This window comes from Xenopus tropicalis, chromosome 9 (assembly GCF_000004195.4).
Source record: "Xenopus tropicalis strain Nigerian chromosome 9, UCB_Xtro_10.0, whole genome shotgun sequence".
NCBI lineage: Eukaryota > Metazoa > Chordata > Amphibia > Anura > Pipidae > Xenopus > Xenopus tropicalis.
Window position 1 is genome coordinate 69007847 of NC_030685.2, and position 23975 is coordinate 69031821.

Here is a 23975-nt window from a genome sequence, read left to right on the forward strand (position 1 = left end):
GCCAAACTACAGTATTAAAAATATATGATTATGCGCCTGATATACGTTGTACCAACTGGATTTGCCCAGAAACAGCCCAGTGTGTAATTACCCACAGGAGAGACTAGTGCTCTATTTGCTTTTACCAGGGGATAATCTTAATCACTGCACTTCCCACATTCCAGAAAAAAGATAAGGCTGGAGAAGTCTGGTGTCAAAATGGACCCCCTACTGTGCATGTTAACGTTACTTTCCAGGCACCACCTGCTGTCTAAAAACAGAATAACAGCCTAAGAAGGCTTTTTTTCCCCTGACACAGCAGGGAGATGGCACGAGATAACACAACAGGATAGCCTGTGTTATCTTGTAACTAGTTAAGTTTTGGGAAAACCTGCGCTTCATCTGTATTTCATTTGGTTATTTTAAATTGGTGTGAATTGCCTTAGAAAAATCGAATCACTGCCAATTCGCTCAACTCATCTCATCAGACTGTGATGAATCCCCAGTTTCATGCCCACTTTCAGCAGCTGATCTGGTTTCCCAGTCAACAAGGTGCACTGTTCTCTAGTTGATCCCCATATAAATGAATGCTCATTAGGTGAAATGCCTTTTCTTTCTATACTCAATAGTAGGATATCTACCTATAATGACTGGAAATAGTTCTTTTACTAGTGCATGTAGACATCTTGAATAGTGTTTATCAGGAGTTAAAAGACATGATTATACTTAGCGCTTTACATGTTCTTTAGATCTGTGCTGTCCAACTTATTACATTCATGGGGAAATTATGTATTATACAATGTATTTGAGGGCCAAGTTATATGAAAATGATGATGTTATACAATCAAGTCTATGTAGCCCTGGGGCAGACTGGGGGCCAAAACATCCTTCGGAGAGCCACTTCTAGCCTATGGGCCTCCAGTTGGACAGCTCTGCTTCAGATTTTCAAGAACTGTAACTACCAGAAATTGTCACTATTGTTTAATATCCTGGAAACTGTAAATGAGTATTAGTTAGGTAACCCAATAGTTTTGATTACGTCAAACCATTTAGATAATACATTCTTTAGCACTGCAGAGGTAACCCAACAGAAAGCAAATGAGAATTAATCCCTGCTGGAGTACATTACCTGTGTTTAACTTGGTGTAAATATTTATTATGTTGCATTGTCTATGGATAAATATCACAAGCCGTCATTAGAAAATGAAATAGCATTCAAAACAGAAAATGTGATTTATTATATTAGGTTGAAACATATAATTACAGCCTCCTTAGCCCTTGGTCATAAGCTTATGACTTGTCATCCATTCTCTTAGATGAAGGTTTGGGCACCTGGGCTTTCCAGTTACTTTGGTGAATTTTCCTACCAACTATATACTTAATTTCTAAGTAACGTTCAAAGTCAACTCTGATAGGTCTGCTCTTAAGTTCATCATAGCTTATTCAGGCCAAATTTAAGCTATGACAAAAGTCCCAAAACGATTGGAAGATTTTCTCTGGAACAAATCACAGACTTAAATATTTACCAATAGGTGGAATGGGGATTATAAACTTAGTAGTGGATTAGTAGTGCAACAAATCAGTATGAGTCAAATGAAGCAGTTGTGGTAAAAGCCATAGGCAGTAAAACACAAAAGTCAATATTTGTAATTTTTATGAGCAAAGAGCTAAAGCAGAATTATATCCGCATCACAGAAACATTAAAACACATGTATTAGTAGAAGAAATTTTTCAGCCTTATTAATACATCCAAGGCTATTGTGATACTAATATCTACAGTTAGTACTAGTGGTTGTATTTATAGTTTATGTATGTGAGTGTATAGATTGGTAGGTGTGGGTTAGGTGTGCTGGGTTACTTGGATGGGTTGAACTTGATGGACACTGGTCTTTTTTCAACCCTATGTAACTATGTAACTATGTATACCTTATAGCAATTTTCCAGCACATTTTCCCATTTCAGCCGTACTGTTTGACCACTTATATTGTCTTGATAATAATCCTCGTCGGTTTTGGTTAGCGTATCTACTGATTTTTTTAGTTTATTGAGAAGCTGGAAGTAAAAAAAACATTTTTGTACATGAATAAAGTAATCAGACTGACAATATTTAGTACATGCTATTGGGAAATAACTCATGCTCCATTTATTTGAGAACCCAGCACCTGAGAATTAAAGCCCACTACATGCTAATGCCATCAGAACCAACATTAATAAGTTGTAATGGGTGAAATAAAGACACTTTAAACAAAAGAATCATAATTTTATTTTAATACACTGCATAGTTTAAATTGTTTGCACAATTTGGTTATTTGCTCATTTTAAATAGTTTGAATTGTTTGCACTCTTCTCCCTGGTCTTGAACCTGGGACCTGAACTTAAAAATGACAGATTATCATGATGACTTTTTCCCCTGTCAGTATTCCCTTTGTCCACACCCCTAATATACAGTAGCTGTAGGTAATTGGCCAATTAAGGGGCTATTTAAGCCTATTCCCTGCTACACTCTGTGCTGGATTGTTGGCCCTTGCTGCTGTAGCTAAGCCCTGTATCTGGGGAAGGCACTAAGCTTATATTCAGGACACTTTTGTCTAAACTCTGTTTCCCTAGTTCACATCTCAACATTTATAGTTGATAATGTAAGACACACCTCCTTCAATGATCTTAGTTGTTCTTGCTGCTGGACAGGCAAGGTTTTAGTCACTTTATTCTATACTACAATACTATAAAGCAATCACTTTTAGAACAATGAGAACACTGGCAAAATACTTTTAAAGCATTTACCTTCTGCTTCTCCTTTTCGGTCAGAGATTGTTTGTTGGTGTTGTCCACATGGTGGAAAAGAGCTTCATGTTTTTTGGTATGTTCCATAAGTTTCTTCTTGACCTATACATTGCGACATAGAAGTTTTATATTTCAGACAAATAACCTGTATGTTAGATAAATCAAATATAATCCCTTCAGAATAACTGCAATGGCAAATGCTTTGTCCTGTTCCTGTGTAAGAAGTGTAACAACCATTTCTATTGGTTGTTACAGGTTACTAGACTTGGAGCAAACTTTGTACTTGTTATTACATAATCAGCCATGGAGGTTATAACATAAGGTGCATCTCACCTTGTGTGCCCATTTATACCCAAGATATATTGTCAATGACAGCAAGGGCTGAGTTCCAGTGAAGGCAGTTGGGCATCCTGGTGGGGTTGGCTGCAACTGTTTCAGTATATATATATGCAGTATATACACATAAAGACCTGTCAACCTACCCTGAATAAACCTGAGTTACCCAGATTTATTTTGCAGGCAATGGCTTCGGAGTCTAGGCATTACTGGGTATGGTCAGCATTTTACAGTCAGAGCCAAAACCATCACCTCTGATAAATTGGCATCTCTGTACTGTACATAAGAGATGTCCAAAATGTGTCCCTGAATCAATACAGCAACAGTAACAGTGCTTAGCAAAACTTTTCCCAAGCACCCTTAGGGTCAGCAGCCAACTTAATTCATAAGACTCCTCCAATGAATATCCTGCCTATTCTGTGTATGGCCATGTCTACCACCAAAAGCCCAAACAACATAATATCCAACCCTCTGCTAATTGATTACAATGCAATATAAACAAGCCTAAAATGCACAGAATGGAATGTTTTAAATCTTTATAAAATCTAATTGAAGAGATGATTAAATATGTGAATAAATACCTTTATCTGCTGCTTCCAGTTATTTAATACAGAACTTGTCATCTTCTCTACTTCATTATCTAGCTTGAGGGGAGAAAAACAGGTAAGATCCATTAAGGGGTTGTTTCTATCAATGCAAAGTCTGTATATGGCTATTTCTGCTTGACTACAACCCCAAAACTGCTGTCCCTAGATCACTCTCGTTACCACTTGTTTAGATTGTATGCTCTATGGTGCAGGGACCTCCAATAGTAATATCATCAATGCAAGTGTTAATGCGGAAGGAACTGGTTAGATACAACAGAAATGGCTACAGTATGTGGCTTGCAGCATCCTAACCAAAGAATTAGTCCTGTCTTTCCATGGTCTTTCCATGGATTATTGCCAAAATATTACCAAATATTGTTCTGATCAGAGGTGTCCTCAACTTTGTATACTTTTAAAGGGATCTTTCCCCAGTTCAAACCCAGTGCGTGTTCATATATTATTCTAAAGCAATTAGTTAATTGCATTCAACAATGCTCAACATGAACTGAAGGTTAGAAGTGACAGATGGCTCCTTACTTTTTTCTTCTTTTTTTCATGTTCTTCCAAGACCTGACTGGTTGGTTTTATGGCTTCTTGTTGAATGGCTGTGCCCAGTTTCCTATATGAAAAAGTGCAAATGAGGTTATTTATGGAGCAAATACATCTTTAAATAATCATCCAAGGTACATATCATGGGTTACTAGAGATTACCTTAACAATATGTTATAAATGTCCAAAACGTGAGTACGTTTGGGGCAGCTTTTAGGCTGTTGAGTTGAGGTTCAGCAAATGGTACAGAATCCAATGCAAGTTTTAAGCTTAATTTAAAAACAAACTTGTATTATGTAATGATACTCACTTGTGTACTTCTGCCGTGGTTCTCATTTCATCAGAAGCACAAGTCCAGGCATTATTAATGCAACTGTAGGTAAAGAGGTTGTGTACGTATATTAATTAACTCTTATTTAAATAGTTTCTCTTCACTTTGACTTCATGAAAATACTTTTTGCTGTTGCGACAAATATGTTAAAGAAATGGTATTGTGTTTGGCTAAGTGCACTGAAGTTGATTGTAGAAGTTTGAATTTTGGTAAAAAGCCAATGAGAAAGGTACATGTAAGGTAGTGGAAGCATTATAAAATATGATCTATTTTCTAAAGTCAGTAGGCTTTAATAGTGACCTGGGGAAGCTATGGGCTTGTGCTGCACACAGGACAATCCAAGGTACAATGATAAAGACATCTCATGGCATAAGAACCTCACACAATTGGAGAGAATAGCCTTCAGCTTTAGAGCTATCCCGTTATCGTCTACCTTTCCTATTGCCCTCAACACCCAGGCATCACTCATTTAAACATTGCTACCAGTCTCTGCAAACATAGACAATGGAGCAGATACACACCACAGAAATCTATGGAGAATAACTTTATTACATGGTATGTAAAAACCTTCATGGAAAACTTATAAGAAGAACAAAGTGAGTCACATTAGCAGATACTTTTGAATCCATTATTATATTTAAGTTGTCTACTTTAATGAGCTGGGAAGTGCAATGGGATAGCATGATACATTGGGGGTCATTTATCAACACTGGGCAAATTTGCCCATGGGCAGTAACCCATGGCAACCAATCAAATTGTTGCATTCATTGTTCTACCTGCAGCTGGCTGAAAAAAAGCCACCTATTGGTAGGCAAGTTTGCCCAGGGTTGATACATGAGCCCCCGTTCTTATACACTTTTAGATAGGTTCAATGTAGTACAGGTATGGGATCCCCTATCCGGAAACCCATTATCCAGAAAGCTCCGAATTACAGAAAGTCCATCTCTCATAGACCATTTTAATCAAATAATTCAGGATTTTAAAACTGATTTCCTTTTTTTCCTGTACTAATAAAACAGTACCTTGTAATTGATCCCAACTAAGATATAATTACCCCTTATTGGGGGCAGAACAGTCCTATTGGGTTTATTTAATGGTTAAATGATTCCCTTTTCTCTGTAATAATAAAACAGTACCTTGTAATTGATCCCAACTAAGATATAATTACCCCTTATTGGGGGCAGAACAGTCCTATTGGGTTTATTTAATGGTTAAATGATTCCCTTTTCTCTGTAATAATAAAACAGTACCTTGTAATTGATCCCAACTAAGATATAATTACCCCTTATTGGGGGCAGAACAGCCCTATTGGGTTTATTTAATGGTTAAATGATTCCCTTTTCTCTGTAATAATAAAACAGTACCTGTACTTGATCCCAACTAAGATATAATTACCCCTTATTGGGGGCAGAACAGCCCTATTGGGTTTATTTAATGGTTAAATGATTCCCTTTTCTCTGTAATAATAAAACAGTACCTTGTAATTGATCCCAACTAAGATATAAATAATCTTTATTGGATGCAAAACAATCCTATTGGGTTTAATTAATGTTTTATTGACTTTTTAGTAGACTTAAGGTATGGAGATCCAAATTACGGAAAGACCCCTTATCCGGAATACCCTTGGTCCCGAGCATTCTGGATAACGGGTCCTATACCTGTATTAGCTGCAGCTCATACACCTGTGGGGAATGCATAGATTAAACTTAAGTAGCAAATCCCCATTACCCTTAAACTAACTGCATGTTCTCCCACAATTCTGCATTCTGTGAGCCATATTTACAAAACTACATATGGTCAGGCCAGTAAAATTGCTGCCCTCCCATTTAGTGCCAGGAAGTGAAGCCATAAACCAATATGTACAGTAAGAACTGTTAACATGTTTGTTTTGTATACTTACTTTTTATTCACACTTGCCAATGCTTTAGTCAGCTTGTTTGCTACCTTCTCGAGTCCCTTGGCATAACTCAGTTCTAGGTTAGACCTACCAAAGTAATAGAACATTACCAATACTTACAGTATAGATACAACATTCTTTTTGTATTGCATATTCTGTAACAGACATGGGCAACAATTGCCATATTGCTTAACTAAGCTTGAACTGGCTTTGGAAAAATTAATTGAGTGGATGTTGATTAAGTAACCCATAGCAACCAATGAGTAAATATCTAGGGCAGTTAGAATAATCATTAAAAACACTTGAATAGCTGCAATAGGTTACTGAGACTTTTTCTGTGTTTCTGTGTTACCCTAACGGTATATCTTCAATATTTTGGGAGAATTCCAGTTTTCTTTTTTACTACTTAAGGTCATTTGCAAAGCAGCAAATCAAGGAAAAGCTCCTAAACTTCTCAACGCTCTTTGTAATCTATCCTTTAGCCAGTTCTCTATACAAATACAAATAGTATGTTCCAGGCCAATATTCTGTAAGTTACTGTATGAAATAATTTAGCAAATCACATCCACTGCCACCCCAAGGTTTTTGTTTCTGCTTACCTCCTAGGTCATTTATTAATATTCAAGATCACAGTTTTGCCACGATTGTGGAAAACTGCAGCAATAAAAGGAAGAAAACTTGATCAGGAAAAGTAGTGGCCAAAAAACATGACTGTAAAAAATAAATCATGTTTTGTTGCTGCAAATTTTTGAGATCTGTTAAATGGCATAAAAAATAACAAATAAAAACGAATTGCCAACTTGGTAAATCAAGGCAAAGTGTACTTTTAGCATTCAAGCAACCTGTTTGCACCACAACAAAATGTGATGACATTTTTTCCCATGATCATGGTTTTTCTACCCCAGCAGGATCCCTTCCTGACATAATAATGGAATTGCCAGAAACCGTGTCGGTACATATAAAGCTTTCCTACCACTGATATAAAACTAACAGGGTGAGTTGGGCTGATCTACTATCAACACTGCTACATTGTACCAGGCAAACTGCATGACTTCTGTCTCTCTGCCTCATCAACAAACCACAGAAGCAGTTCAATAGGGGCAAATAGTATGAGCCCTTTAGAGTATGAGCCCAGGGTCAGTGACATTGCTGTCAGTGCCTCAGCTAGAGTGTTCTGTTCTACTTGCTCATGAATTTTCCTACGTCAGCAGCCAGAACAGCGCCTGGCAGGTCAGTTTTTATCAGAACCAAATGGAACAGGGTTACCAGGAACCCACAACATAGGGATACTTTTTCCCCCTTTTCCTTTAAATAGTGTAGTGGGGTGGGGCAGGGGATAGGGATACATGAGAAGTGGGTAGCTAATATCCATTCTGAATAAGTCTTTTAAACATTACCTATGCCAGTTGGGCTGGTAGTAAATAATTACATACTCACCACTAAATCCACTGACTTGGGGTCAAGAGTCTGTAACTGAGTAATGCCTATGGCCGCTGGAGTGGTTGAAAATAAAACAGTGATTGCAACCCTATCTATACCCATATCCAATTATAGCCCCTGGACAGGGGTCTCAAGAAAAATAAATTTGTCCCAAAAGTTAGTTCATATGTAACTAAAAAAATTTAGGCTCTGGGTCAACCACTAAGCATGTTACCTCCAGAGCTAACAGTGGGTGACTCTGAGTAGGTTACTCCGACTATACACTGCCAAATACAGTCTGCTTATTCAGGACATCCATCTTACAGGCAAGTTTATTGGGTTCCTCTGGTGTCCTGCCAGACAGATATATGGCCAAAAATTGGGTAGGTCTGAAATTTCCATTGGGAGTATCGATGAGGTCCACTCCCAACAGTTCACTGGGGCCAATTGATCGTCCTTATTTAACCAGCATGTTAGTGGACAAATCGAGTAAAGATCCACTCTTTTGGCCACCTCGCCAATTGAATGGATCTTTAAGTTGCATGTCCAGCTTTATAGGTTGGATCCTGACTGTTTAAATTATGGCTTGGATCTTCAGTGTGCTCACTTTTATCAATGCAATACATTTGGGCCAATTTAATAAATGTTCTGTCCTTCGTGTCGTCACTAAAACCCAGTTTTCTGATGATGCAAATGTTTTCTCAAAACGCAGAGGTTCCATGGGATGATCCTCTGGACCCAATTCAGATACAAGGTCGGGTTGTTGCCATCTTGTATGGGGAAGTGTGAACAGCAACCCACCTTCCTAAGCCCCTACGTTAGTCAGGCCTTAGTGCTTATACTGCTAAAACCCATGGCTTCAAAAATGTACGTGTTATGTCCCAGGTTATTAGGTCCAAGCAATGAAATGGAGAACAAAAGGGCTAAGCCATAGTACATACAATAACTACCCAAAGGGATATATATGACATAATGTCAATTAAATCATTCACTTATTAAAGTACTGAATATAAATGGTTTGTATTAGCAGGGAGAGGAAACAAGGGCTACATTATACTGAAACAGGGAGCGGCAATAAAGGAACAAATCCTTACAGTAATCATCAGTAAGTGCAATTCAGTGTATATTATAACAATGCAGAATATTCCATACGCAGTGCAGCTCATTAAGTAACTGAGGCATGCACGCTGAGCAATACATACGCAATATACTCTGCATTAGTATTCATGGGATTTAGATATAACCCACTGCAGCCTATAGTACTCTAATAATTGCTCTAATGGTGTAAAAGACCTTTAGCGTGGATATAGTGCACCCTTCCATCACAAAGAGCTATGAACTGGATACCACCTTTCTAGTAATCAGAAATATACAGTTGGCAATTCAATTTATTCAGTTGTTTTAAAGGGGAACGCCACCCAAACACAACTTGAGTTTTTTGAAAGGTAAACAACTTTGCAATATACATCAATTAAAAAATATGCAGCCATTTTATGATTTTAAATGTAATAATATGGTTTGGAACAGTTCCCTAAGCCCCACCCCCTGTTCTCCTGCTGATCTATCTGGCTACTTTGAGACTCAAAATGTAACAGTAGTCGAGCCTGTATAATCCCAATCCCACAATTTCCTGCACACATGGTGTCAATAAGGAAAGGAACATCACAGTGCAATGCATTGTGGGTTATGTAGTTCCTGCATGCTGTCTGTAAGCTGTGGAGAAGTTGTTACAATTTGTAACATCAGTGTTTTAGTCCCTCCTCCCCTGCCAGGAATTCAAATGATGCAGAAAGAGAAGAACAGTCTTGCAGCTGTATTTAAGCATATAAAATAGTATTTATTCATACTTTTTGAAGGAACAGATTACAGTGATATGTATATTAGGGGTTTATGTGTTGTGTGGGTAAATTTTACCGTGGCCAGTAACCCAAAGCAACCAATCAGTGAGGGGGCATTTATAAAGACTGGGCACATTTGCACCTGGGCAGTAACCTATAGCAACCAATCAGTGATTAGCCTTTTTCATCCAGCTGCAGGTTAAGCCTGATTGGTTGCCATGGACTACTGCCCAGGTGCAAATCTGATCAGTCTTTATAAAACATTATAAGCGACTGGCTTTTTTTTAGCCAACTGCAAGTAAAACAATGAATGCAACTATATGATTGGTTGCCATGGGTTACTGCCCATAGGCAAAGTTGCCCAGAGTCTGTTGGCCCTCCCTAGCTTATATGTGTGAATGATGTGCAAGATAGGAGGCATCGAGGGGGTCCTCCATGTGTTGCCCTCAGCACACAGCCAAACGCACCTACAGCCCTGCCTTACCCCTTATGCACCTACAGTATGCGACTGCTGAATGTATCAGGAATCTGAACCATACGCACCTCTGCTGCAAGGCAGACATCAGAGTTTTGCAAAAGATCTCTCCATTCTTAGATATGTTCTTCAGATCCTTATAAACCCTGTCGTACTGACACAAAAACAATGGTTTTATAAGTTAAATATATGCAAGATATAGAGGAACAGAGTGAGGCTTGGAAGGATTTCCCTGATAGTCAGAGACCTGAATGGATTGGCCGAGGTAAAGAAGCAACTGGGCCAAAAGATAGGGAGCGTTATTTACATGTGACACGGTTATTAGCAATATAAACATGTCCTGAATAACACTCTGTAAATGAGAACTGTGGGACAGAGAATGGGAGGCACAACCAGGGGGTGAGTGAATAAGGATTCCCAGTTTCATACAGTACATTCCAGATACCAGTGCAGTCTACTGTTCCTTACTAGCAGGTCCGGACTGGCAATCTATGGGTTCTGGCAAATGCCAGAGGGGCTGCTGTAAGATGCCATAGATGGTCATTAGTTATTGGGCTGGTGGGGGGCTGTTTGGGCCTCTGTGTACAGGGCCTAGTTTGAATCCCAGTCCCTTGGCACTGTTCCCCTGCAGAGATTCGTTAAAGGAAAACTATACCCCCAGAATTAATACTTACCTGAAAGATAGTTTATATTATGTTGTGACCTATTAAAGAATCTCACCAAACTGGAATATATATATCAGTAAATATTGCCCTTTTACATCCTTTCCCTTGAGCCGCCATTTAGTGATGGGCTGTGCGCTTCCTCAGAGATCAGCTGACAGGAAATAACGCAGCTCTAACTGTAACAGGAAGTAGTGTGGGAGTGAAAGACAGAACTCTGCCCATTCATTGGCTGATGGGGCCTAGCATGTATGTGTGCCTTGGCTTGTTTGTGTGCACTGTGAATTCTATGATCCCAGGGGGCGGCCCTTAATTCTTAAAATAGCAATTTTCTATTTAGGATTAAGGAGTGGCACATACTACTAAAAAAGTATATTTTTATGAAAATTGATTATTTAGATGAAGCAGGGTTTTATATATGAGCTGGTTTATGCAATATAGTTGTATAGACAGCTGCATCCTTTAGGGGTATAGTTTTCCTTTAAGGGACTGTTATTTGGAAAGATCAGTGGTTGCTTGTAGATAACAATTACACCCCACAGGAGAAGGGTCTTCTCCTGCCTCTCTAACACTAAAAGGGCCACTATAAGGGTCAGTTATTATGACCCTTGGGACTCATTCAAGAAGCAATTGTGTGTAGGGTCTGGCCGCACTCTGGCAGGGGCAAGGCAGCCCTGTCCTATAGGGTTCTGTTTGTGCCCGGGGAGGCTCACTAATGTGCACGTCTAAATAACACAGAGGTTAGTGCAAGGGTAGGGGAAAGGTAGGTACGCCTAAGCGCCTCAAGCCTACTGCCCACACAGATCTGGGGCCTAAGGCGGTGTAGATAATGGGGTGGGATGCCTCCCACTAGCCGCATCTGCACTGGGGACTGGAGATTTGAATCTCCCACCTGTCGAGTCCCCAGTGCAGTGGAGCAGATCAGTGCAAGAGCGGGGACTCCTGACTAGGTAAGAGATGTGAGAGGTGCTAGCCTGGCGGGGGGGGGGGGGGGTTGCAAGAGAGTGGGGGTGGGATTCGAGTGGCCTAGGGGCTCCTACCCCAGATCAAAATCTGGCCCGTTCTGGAGAACAGGAGCCTCGGGTGATCAAGAGAAGTGCAAGGTAGGGTGTATGTGTGTGTAACATGTGCCTGCCCAGCTCTTTATAAATGACCCCTGGTGCGTTTATTTTTTTAGCTGTTACATATTATCCCTTTATCCAGAAAGACTTTGAATTACAGGAAGGCCATCTCCCATAGACTTATTTCCTTTTTCCCTGTGATAATAAAACAGTACCTGTACTTGATCCCAACTAAGATATAATTACCCCTTATTGGGGGCAGAACAGCCCTATTGGGTTTATTTAATGGTTAAATGATTCCCTTTTCTCTGTAATAATAAAACAGGACCTTGTACTTGATCCCAACTAATATATTATTAATCTTTTTAGAGGAAAAACAATCCTATTGGGTTAATTTAATGTTCTACAGGTATAGGATCTGTTATCCATAAACCCATTATCCAGAAAGTTCTGAATTACGGAAAGGCCATCTCCCATAGACTCCATTTTAAACAAATGATTCTAATTTTTAGAAATAATTTCTTTTTTCTCTGTAATAATAATTAATTATCATTAAGTAATGATCCCAACTAAGATATCATTAATCCTTATTGTTTGGAAAACAATCCTGTTGGGTTTATTTGATGTTTAAATGATTTTTTAGTAAACTCAAAGCATGGAGAGACAAACTATGGAAAGATCCCTTATCCAGAAGATACCAGGTCCTGAGCATTCTGGATAACAGATCCCATACCTGTACTAATACTAATTACTAAAAGCCAGAATGGGGCATTGGCCTAGCAATCCAGGGGCATCCAAGAGACATGCCATGCATCTCTTCCCTCATTGGTATTCCCCAGTAACACAATTCTTCAGGGAATTTCGAGGGCGTACTATTAATAATGCTGCATATGATGTCAGGGTTGGACTTTGCAGTGTTTAACTGGCACAGCTTACACAAGGAGGGACGTGACAGGGGTGTATCAGCCGACCATCCGCCTTCTGTATATTCCCTCGGAATGCACAACACTTACAGCGGGGGAATGTTATTACATTTGAAAGGAGTTATTGAGCTTTATAAATGGGATTTTCTGTTCTTGTAATAGGGTTATCCACATAGGTTACCATTTCATCCATGGAGAGTTCTGTCCTATGAATGCCCCAGTTAGCGGGCACCAGGGGGGAATGCCAGGTACACCAGAGAGATGTATGCATGCAGTATAGTCTTCCCTATTCCACACACATTATCTGCATTATGTTTACAGAACAAACGTGCCGGATATAGACTTTGCACTTCGTATATAACTGCATTGTAACCACCCAGGAAACTGTTAACATGCCACACTCCGATGCTTACACAATGAATTAAATTGAACGAGGTCAGATTTAGCAGAATAAGGGATGCAGTGCAGTACTTTTATATCCCGCAGTATCAGCTCATTTAGTGGCGCTCCCTGTAGCTGCGTCGCAGGGCAGAGAATACATGGGCCGGGGGTCCCCTTTAGCTTCAGAGGGTCCTTTAGAAAGGAAACATCCTCGGATGAACACAAATAGCACATCATTATATTGCAAAACAATTGCTTAAGATGAAGTCAGGAATGCCCAACTGCACCTATTGCAGCACTGGAACTGCAACTCCCAGTGTGGCTGCCACAGAGAAAGGGGAGGGTGTGATCTGAGAGTGGTAGTTCAAGAGCAGCTGAAGTGCTGCCGTTTGGGTATTCCTGTCTAAAGTTCCCACATTGCCTGACTTCCTTATCTGTGCCTTGACCTAGTTATTTATAGCACCAAAATCTGATAGTAACATCCTGACATAGTAAAATGTGATAGTAACATCAGATAGAGAACACACCCTTGCTGAGCCTTATGGGAAGTAGACGGCTGAGGGCTACCCCCAACATGCATGACACAATTAATGAGCAGAATAATTTTGCCCCCACTTCTTTTTGATTAACCCTTTTGTATAATGTTACTGAATAAAATATGAACAAACATCTGAGCATAAAAAATCTTCCATGCAGTTGGTCCGCTTTAAAAACTAGAGTTGGAATTCCAAACTGAGAATCACCCCTGGATAAAAGGGGCAGTTGATATAACTATATTATACAGTACAGTGTATAAAGTTATTTCTTTGAGACCAATATGCTGTGTAATAGTCACACAAGAGCGAAAGTATTATTATATACAGGTATGAAATCCCTCATTATCCAGAAACCCGTTATCCAAAAAGTTCCAAATTACGGGCCATCTCCCATAGACTCCATTATAAACAAATAGTTCTAATTTTTAAAAATGACTTCCTTTTTCTCTGTAATAATACAACAGTACCTTGCACAGGTATAGGATCCCTTATCCAGAAACCCGTTATCCAGAAAGTTCCGAATTATGGAAAGGCCATCTTCAATAGACTCCATTTTAAACAAATGATTCTTATTTGTAGAAAGTATTTCCTTTTTCTCTATAATATTAAAACAATACCTTGTACTTGATCCAAATTAAGATGCAATTAATCCTTATTGGATGCAAAACAATCTTATTGGATTTATTTAATGTTTTAATGATTTTTTAGTAAACTTAAATCATGGAGATCCAAACTACGGAAAGATCCCTTATCCAGAAGGGATAAGGTACCAAGCATTCTGGATAAAAGATCCCATACCTGTACTTGATCCCAACTGGCATACAGTTAATCCTTATTGGAGGAAACACGATCCTATTCGGTTTAAATCATGTTTAAATGATTTCTTAGTAGACTTAAGGTATGGAGATCTAAATTATGGAGGCCCCTTATCCGGAAAACTCCAGATCCAGACCATTCTGGATAACAGGTCTCATACCTGTATCAAAAAAATCAATAGTGATATAAATAACAGCCTGAAATCCCCTATGCCTTAGCAGAGATAGAAAGAGATACAGTAAAAAAACATATATTACTATTGAAACTGCTGGATATATAGAACATATGTCATTGGAGTTAATTTTATAAATACAAGATCTTCTCCTATACTATAAATGGCAGAAGGTGAGGAGTATGGAAATGCACGTAATACATAAGGGCTTCCTATTCCCATATTAGCTTTCAACCTGAATAAATGCAATAAAGGTTAATACAGCAGAGCCGGAGAGTAAACAGGAAGTGCAGCTGTGTGCGCCGAGCCCCAACCCAAAGCAAACCCACAGGCAATACAGATAATTATATCAAAGTGATCTTTTGGCACAGACTTTATATGAGCAATGCTGACATTATGCAAAATAGAATTTCAAAAAAATAGTCCGTACTTACCGTAGAGCCTGCCAGTGGGTCTTTCATTTTAAAACGGTGTATCTGATCCCTTAGGGAATCCAGGTGAGGCTGCCCGCGTACAATAATGAATCCTGGGAGCTGTGACACCTCCGTCACATGACTCCCAAAGCTCAGTATGGATCAACCAGGCTCAATAAAAATATTTCAGTACAAAGGTATTGTGTAACTTCCATTAGGGCTGATCTTTTGCCCTGGGATATCTGGCAGCCGCTCTAAGGTCTGAGCAGTGTCTGTGTGTTTTGTGCACTGAACGGTGACTTATAAACTCATGCAACAGAAGCCAACTCACACATGGCAAGAACTGCTTTCCTTCTCATGACCGAGGCTATGCCAGCTTTCATGCCCTGCTTGTTCATGCACAGACATCTCTGGAAGGAACGTAGAAGTCAGGAGGAAAAAAACAGCTTGGGTTATGTGGCAACATGACTGATTAGATGAAATAATGATGATTTCGAAATTGTACCTAAAAACAACAGCAATTTGGGTGGGATTTGTTTAAAATTCAGAATTTAAATTGACCTTAATTCCAGGGAACAACTGAAGGGCGATGAGTGAATAAACAAGTTGTATTAGTGGGGAAAATGTCTCATAGCTCCATCCTGATAAAGCCTTTCTAATCCTGTATGTACTTTCTATGCCAACATGAATGCCCTCGGGAGCTGGGCCTGGGTCATATTTGTAAGATATAGACTTCCAATGTCTATTTTATGCAGCATCCATAAATCAATATAATGGTACACACCGGTAATACTGCAAACAATTTAGATTTTCAACTGGCAACTCACAACCGGCAACTAGGCATCTGACTGGCACAAAATAATAAACAATGCCAGGCTATAAGAACAATTGTATGTACTTAAGTGTTTCATACAGTGGCAGGTTTCATACAGACTATGAGGCGTTTACTAAGATTGGAAATAAATATCACTGGTGATGGTGCCCGTAGCAACCAGTCAAATCTTAGCTTTTGATTTCTAACTCGTAAATCTAATTGCTGATTGGTTGCTATGGACAAAATTACCAGTGATATTTATCCCAAAATTAGTAAACACGCCCCTTAATGACTGGTAGCCATATACCAGTTGTGGCACAGTAACCTTAAAGGGAAGTTATGTCTCACCCAGAATGAGACAATAACAGGGGTTGTGTTCACTCTGGCTGAAAAGCTACCAGTACGGTACCTGTAAAATGGGCATGGGGCTTGAAGGGAGCTCTCCATTAAGTAGTGTGGCACAGCTGAGAGCGCTGAGGAGAAAACACAAAAAAAAGGCGAATTAAATATTACCTTCATTAGTTTGGATGGAACTAATAGTGGCCGAGTCATATTGGAAAGAAAGCTGGTTTCCTAACTATTCAGACTGCAAGTGGACCAGTCTAATTGCATATCCTGTATAGAATTATAAAAAGTATTACTTTTTTTTATGGAAAAACCCTACTGGGAATAAAACACAAACCCTGACCTGGTCTAAGTTACACTGGGCTTAGCTGACTCTTCCTGTTAAGAGAGCCAATGTATTGCCCTTTGTGTATTGATAAACATTTGGCCTCCTCCGCCTGGAGGTGGTAGATAATCTCTATTCCCCATTAATAAGTACAAGAGACTAATTAATTCAATTCAAAATTATACACCAAACCTACACTAACACCTAAGAAATTACACCAGATGGGCCGCTTGGAACACTCCAGATACCTTCACTGTAATGAACCTGACGCTGATTGCATTCACTTACTTTGGAACTGCCCAGACATCCAGAGATTCTGGCAACAAGTCAAGTGTTTTCTAGCAGACAAACTCTCCTTACCTCAAGTTCTAAACCCAATCACGTGCCTGCAGGGCCTGGTGGACCTATTACCGAAGACAGCCTCCAGATCACTTATGAGGGCTGTTTTGTTTAATGCAAACAAAACTGTGGCTCTACATTGGATGGGCCCCTACCTCCTACTTTTAATAAATGGATAAAGTTGATAAACTCCCAACTGGAACTCTACAGGTTAACTTACTTAGCCAGAGAATGCCCACTAAAGTTTGAGAAGATTTGGAACCCATGGCTGGAGTCTCCAGCAACTGCTGTATAAAACACCATGATATACTCTCCATCCCCTACTTCCCCCTTCCCTCTTCCTATAATACCCCTTGTTTATAACAAAATCAATAAAAGTTCACTATTAAAAAAACAAAAACATTTTGGCCTGAAAGAGTAAGGCTCCTTGAAACCATGCTGGTCCATCAGAGCACTCAGGCCTACAAAAATGGGTAAGAGGCCTTTCCACTTTACAATATTTCCAATCAAACGGATCACTGGCCAATACAGCAATGCAAAAGGGGCGATGAATTATAAAAAGAAACCCATTGATAACATACAATTTGAACCCCCGGAGGCAATAAGAGCATGGGCAACAGCCCAGAGAGACCTCACTGATACACTGCCACTAAGGAATCAGATGAAGGACAATGCGGTACAGTAAATGTCTCTGGGTTGAATTAATACAACAGGAATGAATTAATATAGGCAAGCTGCGGATATCATATATTTATTGCATATATTAATACGCGTACTTTGACAAAATTAAGTGTATTGTTCAAAAAACAAAATTCACTGCCACAGAATCTGCTTTGGAGCTTCCATAGTAATGGTCTTAAAGCATCAAGGAAATATTATTGTAGAACACTGCAACAAAATCAGGAAAAAGAAAAATCTGTATCTGATTCTATTGTTTAAAGTCAATTGTTATATAAATTGTTTCCCCAAAAGATACAGCAATGAGGTTTGCTATAAACGGTTCATGTGGAATAGAATTCTACTTATTTAAAAGGCTGAAATCATACTGGAATGGTGCTGCTGGTCTATGGGTCTCGGCACACTCTAATCCTGGGGTTATTTTGGAAAATGCTGTAGGTTGCAGAATATTAACATTTGGATGGAACAAAACTGGAAGATTCCATTTAATTATTCAGGTCAATTTCTGTCCCCGTTAACCACCGTGGTATTACAAAAAAAAAAAATTTAGAAAGCTCATTTATGAACTGTGAAGTGGGCACAAGATATTCTCATGGCCTAAATAGTTAGCAGGTAGAAACAATGGACTGGTTCAGCCTCGGTTTAATTAAAAGGGAAATCCAGCTTCCGAGCCAAAATGTGTTAATGAGCCCCACACAACACAGAAACCCCTAATACAACTATAACTGTAATTTGCTCCTCTGAAGGTATGAATAAAATGCCGACATCCAGCTGCAAAACAGTTCTTCTCTTTCTGCACCAATTGAAATCCTGGCAGGGGAGGAGGGACTAAAACACTGACTAAAACACTTCTCCACAGCTGAAATGTGAGAGATGCCTGATGTAGAGCTGGTTAGGATGATTCTTATTGGGGAATTCTCTTGCATCGAGTGGGTTATATATTTTGGAGAGCCATGGGGAGCAAAAGAATACGTTTTAGGATTGGTATATGTCATATTTTGCCACTTTCAGAATGTACAAACATGCTAAAGGCCTCAAGTAAAAGTCTTTGTTCTCAGATAAAGGATATTTCTGCATTTTTACCCTTAAACATGCCAGTTTCTATATTGTTTGGCAAGTACACCTTCAAACAACTCTCTCTTTGGTGTGATTGGCTATGTCACCCCAAAGTGGCATTTACTGTTTAATTGCATCAAAACATCTATTCTGTATGTGGAAATATAAGAGTATAAAAAAAAGAGATCACGTTCCCCTCTTCTCTGTCCCTTGCACAAGGTCACTTTAGGGGGACATTTACTGTGATCCTAGAAAGAAGTGCAAGAGAACTAAGGGGCACAAAAGTTGTCCCCTTAGTTTTAAAAGAGCACTGGTGACAGTGGCCCGACTGCACTTGAAATTCTTGTGCTGGATAAATAATATGGCACAGGGTGCGGTGTGCAGTGATGGCAGATACAAGCAAGCCTTTTGCATCCTGTGTCTACTACTGTTGGATGTAAATGACACCAAGTTAGGGGATGGATAGGCATCCCTCCTCCCAGCCCTCTTCATTGCCAATTGCAGGCAGGTCTTTGTGCTCTCAAACTGCTCAGAGACCAGCTGAAATTCTTCAATGAGCCAGGCATGGAGCAAACTGCAAAAAAAAAAATGGTGGACTGCGCAAAATCAGCCATTTTGTCCATGTATTTCATGTGTCAGCTTCATCCCTTTACTCTTCTGCAGTACAACAATTCAGGATAACTCATCAGAGGTTTGCTTTAATTAGAATAATTGTTAATTGGTTGCCATGGGTTACTCTACAAGGCAGTTGCAACTATTTTTGTAACTTTGTCCATGTAGAAATGCATACAGCCAGCTAAGCACAATAAATGAGCCTCGCTAACTTAGATTGCCCAATGTTTTCCATTAAAAACACCTCCCTACATTATTATCAACAACTGATTTAATTTTCAGCTCCATTTTATTATCCAACTCTCCCTTCTTTCCTTAATTCCTTTTGATTTATATGTGTGACTTCCTGTATGTGCAGTATTGTAACCCTAAAGCTTGTTTCCCCTTTAAACTAATATGTCAGAGGCTATCAAATACTGTAAGATAAAATGCAAACATATCATTTCAGCTTTACAATCAGCAAACAAATAAAACAAGTAAAAATGTGCATTTTTCTTTTTTTTTTTTTAACAATTTTTTTTCCGAAACAAATATAAAAATAAATAACATCCAGACTTATGAAAATACTTATCCTATAGTGCCAGTTGCTGGAACAATACACATGCCTACACATACTGACAGATATTCCTTCATCATTCACAAAAAAAAAAATACCCCAAATAAATAAAAGAAAAGGAAAACCCGGCAGTGCACTAGTTGAATGCATTTTCTAGATTCATTTCGTGGTGCGGGAGATCTATGTAGGAGCGTATCCGGTTGCAAAGAGTTTATTGTTCTGTGGTTGGGCCCAGTGGGCGAGCTAGTGCTCCTCTGAAACAGCTGCACCCATAAGATATCCATTCATTCCGTTAGAACTGATGCCATTGGAAGAAGGATTCTGGGAGGGTTTGGTCCAGCTTACTGAGTCTTCGTCATCTGAGCTGGACTCAATATCACTACGGTCATCCTTTGATACCTGTAACAGATACATATGGCCATTTTGAAATGTAGGCTACAGTTTCATGTTAAAATATGTCGGGGCTCATTTAGGACGAGAACTACCATGAAAATGCTCATTTAATACGCTTGGAAAACTCAATCAATAAAAAGCTTTCTGAATAAAATAAAAAATGATGTATCAATTCTTGAACAAGTTACTCTTCAGCAATCTCCTCTCAGCAGCCTGTCTCTCTCAATTTTGTGTTGGAGTCAGTCCAATACATTGTAGGAAAAGAGAACACATACATATACATTAGAGGCTAACTGTTTTTTTTAAAATAACCAACATGAAGCTTTATGAAATCTGACTCAGACTCCTGCATGTAGAGAGACAGATTGCTAAGAGAAGAATAGTGAAGAGAAACTTGATAAATAGCATAGAATTGTTCATTTATTACTATTAGAAAGTTAAATATTTCTATGAGATGAAACTCATATTATATTTTTATTTACAATAAGTTGCACCTATCCCAAGACAACCAATCAGACTTTTAGGCTAATGGTATGACATAGCTAAGGGAGTTGGACTACTACTGTTCTCAGAGAGAATTGTGGTATTGACTATAAAATAAAGTTGAAAAACTTGTGATATTTTCAAACTCACAATATTTTCAACTTCAAAGTTACGTAACAAAAATTTGTAGTAAATCTTGCGAATGTTGGTTGAAGTTTGCATGCATATGTATTTTTTTATTTAAAAAAAAGTAAGCAGGTAAAGGTTATGGGATCTCTAATCCCTTCTGCCCACATCCACTAGAGGAGAAGGAGCTAAAATATAGGTGGAGAGGGGAACTTGGATACATAACTCCCAATTATTTTGCAGGCAGCAGCAGTAAAAGAATATACACTTCAGTGGTCCGAAAAAAAAGGTTAATTTTAGGGGATCTCTGTGACCTCGTTTGTTAGTTTTTTACTTGGTTTATGCAAGATTAGCAATGAGGCTAATGAAGCAATTGCTAATCTTGCCTAAACCAAGTAACAAACTAACAAACAAGAGAGCTGTTAACCAGGAGTCACCTACATTTATTTATTGGGCAGAAGGTATTCCCCTTCACCAAACACAACTTTAGAGGAAAATGTATAGTAGAAGGGGGGGGGGGGGGTGTTGCCCATACCAACCAATCAGCAATTAGATTTGAACGGTCAACTGCAAGTTAGAAAATAAAAGCAAATATCTGATTGGTTGCTATGGCAACAACACCAGTAATGTTTGCCTCCAATGTTAATAAATAGGTGTATAGTGGCTTTAAATGTTCACTTTTCTATCAGCTTAATAACTACAACTAACAAACTAAAGCTGTTACATACAAGAACCAATCGATAGGAAAGGCAGGCACTCCGGAGGTCCAAAAAGTAGAGTAGAAGCTTAAAATTGAAGTAAAATCATAAGTACTTTATTTTAATATACATACATGCTATAAAGAAGCCTTATGCGTTTCGTACCATTTAGGGTAGTTAATCATAGGCTATGAAGTATGTATGATTTTACTTCAATTTTGAGCTTCTACTCTACTTTTTGGACCTCCGGAGTGCATGCCTTTTCTATCGATTGGTTCTTTATATGGCTCCCCTATGCTGAGGGTCTGGGGCATGAGCACCCGGACCAAACCTCTAATCGGATAAGCTGGATTTCTACTAGTAAATCTTAGATTTATATTCCTTTTTGAGTTTACATTTCTGTTACATACAAGCACAATAATATCCCAATGGACATGTATGAACATTCTGTAGTATAAGAGAGTAGTAGAGAGACTCACATGCAAAGGATTCCATTTTCCGATCTTCCATGACAGCAAAAGAAAATACACACACAGACAGGTCAGCATGCAAAGAGTAATTACATAAATAAATACAGTTCTCTAGTTCAATGCCCAGCAAACAGAACATGGACCATCATTTGTCAAAATACTAAAAGCTTAGCTGGGAGATATATCCTGTTCAGACTGCATATACTAACTGCCTTCCATTTATTTCCCATGTACACAATGACGTATATAGCCTTGAATTCAACTTTTAGCCTATACTTTCCCAAAGTACAGTTACATCCATAAATAAATAAAACTCCAACTGTAATTAGGGCATTCTTCATAGAAGAACTGTACGTGGCCTTTGTTCTGTAGGTGCAGCATGGTTTTGTGGCTTAGTAACCTATGCTAGTCCTAGAAATAAATTCAGTGGTTTATAGGGGATGTAACCCTTCCCAGAAACTCTGCCATTTACCCCATTTACAACAATTTTTTTGTGCACATAGTCGGAGGAATTAGAGGTAACAATGGTCTTAAACCTTCCATATCAGTGTTGCTCCATCCAAGTGTAGTTGGATTAGGGCACTGGCATACAAGGAGATTAGTCTCTGAGATAAATCTTTGCTACCGCGGGCGACTATAATCTTCCCAAAATGCCTTCCCACTGGCAAGAATGTGAATTGGCAGTGGGATGGTATAAGCATCACTTTAGTTTTCTCAAAGCGCCCCAAGTTACACACAAGGCAATTACATTATTGCTGGTAGGAAAGCATCTGAGAAGATTAGGCACCACCGCTATAGGAGATTAATTGTGGGGCAACTAATGTCCTTGTGTGCCACTGGCCTAAAGAGTGATTGGCTGCAGCTACAGAAACAACTATAAGATCCCTACATGGGGTTACAAGGGATGAAACTCTTGCTTTTGCAATTACTGTAAAACTAGAATGGCTACTTTAGAAAGTTTTAGGAAAGGTTTACACCCACATTAATAAACAAAAATGCAAAATAATTCCCCAATTATGGTCTTGCCAATCAGCAGCCTGGCATCTTAGTATTATATAACATAGGGAGAGTTCTGACCAATTTGGCCTGCTGATATTATACTGTAATAGAATGTCAGAAGAGCACATTTATACAGGGTTGGACTGTGCCAGTGTTGGAAGGGGCCGGCGATGGATGAGGGGGAGTCCCTGAAGGAATATGGGGGGCCCTGGGGTAGAAGCCCTTGAAGGCCGTGCACACCCCAGTCTGACCCTGTACTTACATGAAAAATGAACAGGTAACCAGGTGTATATCAAGCATATCTGTTGAGGTTCCTTTTGCATCAAGTGGAGAGCATGGGCCACAGAGCTATAACTATGACTATCACAAATGTAAAGAAAACAACATGCATTACACTAAACTTTTATCTGAATATATATCCTTACCTTTCCTTTGCAAACTGCTTTACATGCGATCTTGATTATGAGATAAGACCAAAATAAGTGCAGGAACTGTAGGAGCACCAGCAGTAGGTTAAATACCCACCAGGAGGGATAAGGCCCAACAATTTCCCAGCTTTCGAACAATGTTGTGTTTAATATCCTGTAAAACAAAGAATAGGTACAGTATCCATTGTTAGAACAGCAGAGAAAAACTATACTGTATATAGCTAAACAATGAGACGGAACAAGGATATAGGCCTTGGCATTCTGTCACAAGCTAAAGGATGCAGTAAAGCACGTGTTCCGTTCATTGTGCTTCATAGTCGCATTTACTGTATAAATCTTACAGTTGTGTACCCAAGTGTGTGTATATAGGACAGCATCTGCATTTAAAGCTGGAGGCTGGAAGCTGGACTTTGGTGCCAACTGTGGTGCATAGTGACCTCACAGCACCACCATCGGCAGAGAAATTCACACACATTTTCCAATTGCAGGTCTTAAGG

At 39.1% G+C, this 23975-nt stretch overlaps 2 protein-coding genes across 4 annotated transcripts in view; both read right to left on the reverse strand.

Moving 5' to 3' along the window:
- nostrin (nitric oxide synthase trafficking) overlaps positions 1–15417 on the reverse strand; it is a 45630-nt gene extending 30213 nt beyond the window's left edge. Inside the window, exons 1-8 of one of the 2 annotated variants that reach the window (XM_012971308.3) lie at positions 15178–15417; positions 10261–10346; positions 6464–6547; positions 4543–4605; positions 4221–4302; positions 3678–3740; positions 2761–2862; positions 1906–2031 (exon numbers count right to left, since the gene is read on the reverse strand). In XM_012971308.3, the coding sequence (XP_012826762.2) occupies positions 1906–2031; positions 2761–2862; positions 3678–3740; positions 4221–4302; positions 4543–4605; positions 6464–6547; positions 10261–10346; positions 15178–15204 (633 nt within the window). In that variant the 5' untranslated portion in view covers positions 15205–15417. The remainder of the gene's footprint in view (positions 1–1905; positions 2032–2760; positions 2863–3677; positions 3741–4220; positions 4303–4542; positions 4606–6463; positions 6548–10260; positions 10347–15177) is intronic. The other variant, XM_012971311.3, reaches the window with a different exon arrangement.
- Positions 15418–17714: 2297 nt separating this feature from the next.
- cers6 (ceramide synthase 6) overlaps positions 17715–23975 on the reverse strand; it is a 99462-nt gene continuing 93201 nt past the window's right edge. The window contains exons 9-11 of one of the 2 annotated variants that reach the window (XM_004917706.4): positions 23476–23632; positions 22061–22084; positions 17715–20280 (exon numbers count right to left, since the gene is read on the reverse strand). In XM_004917706.4, the coding sequence (XP_004917763.2) occupies positions 20125–20280; positions 22061–22084; positions 23476–23632 (337 nt within the window). In that variant the 3' untranslated portion in view covers positions 17715–20124. The remainder of the gene's footprint in view (positions 20281–22060; positions 22085–23475; positions 23633–23975) is intronic. The other variant, XM_002936753.5, reaches the window with a different exon arrangement.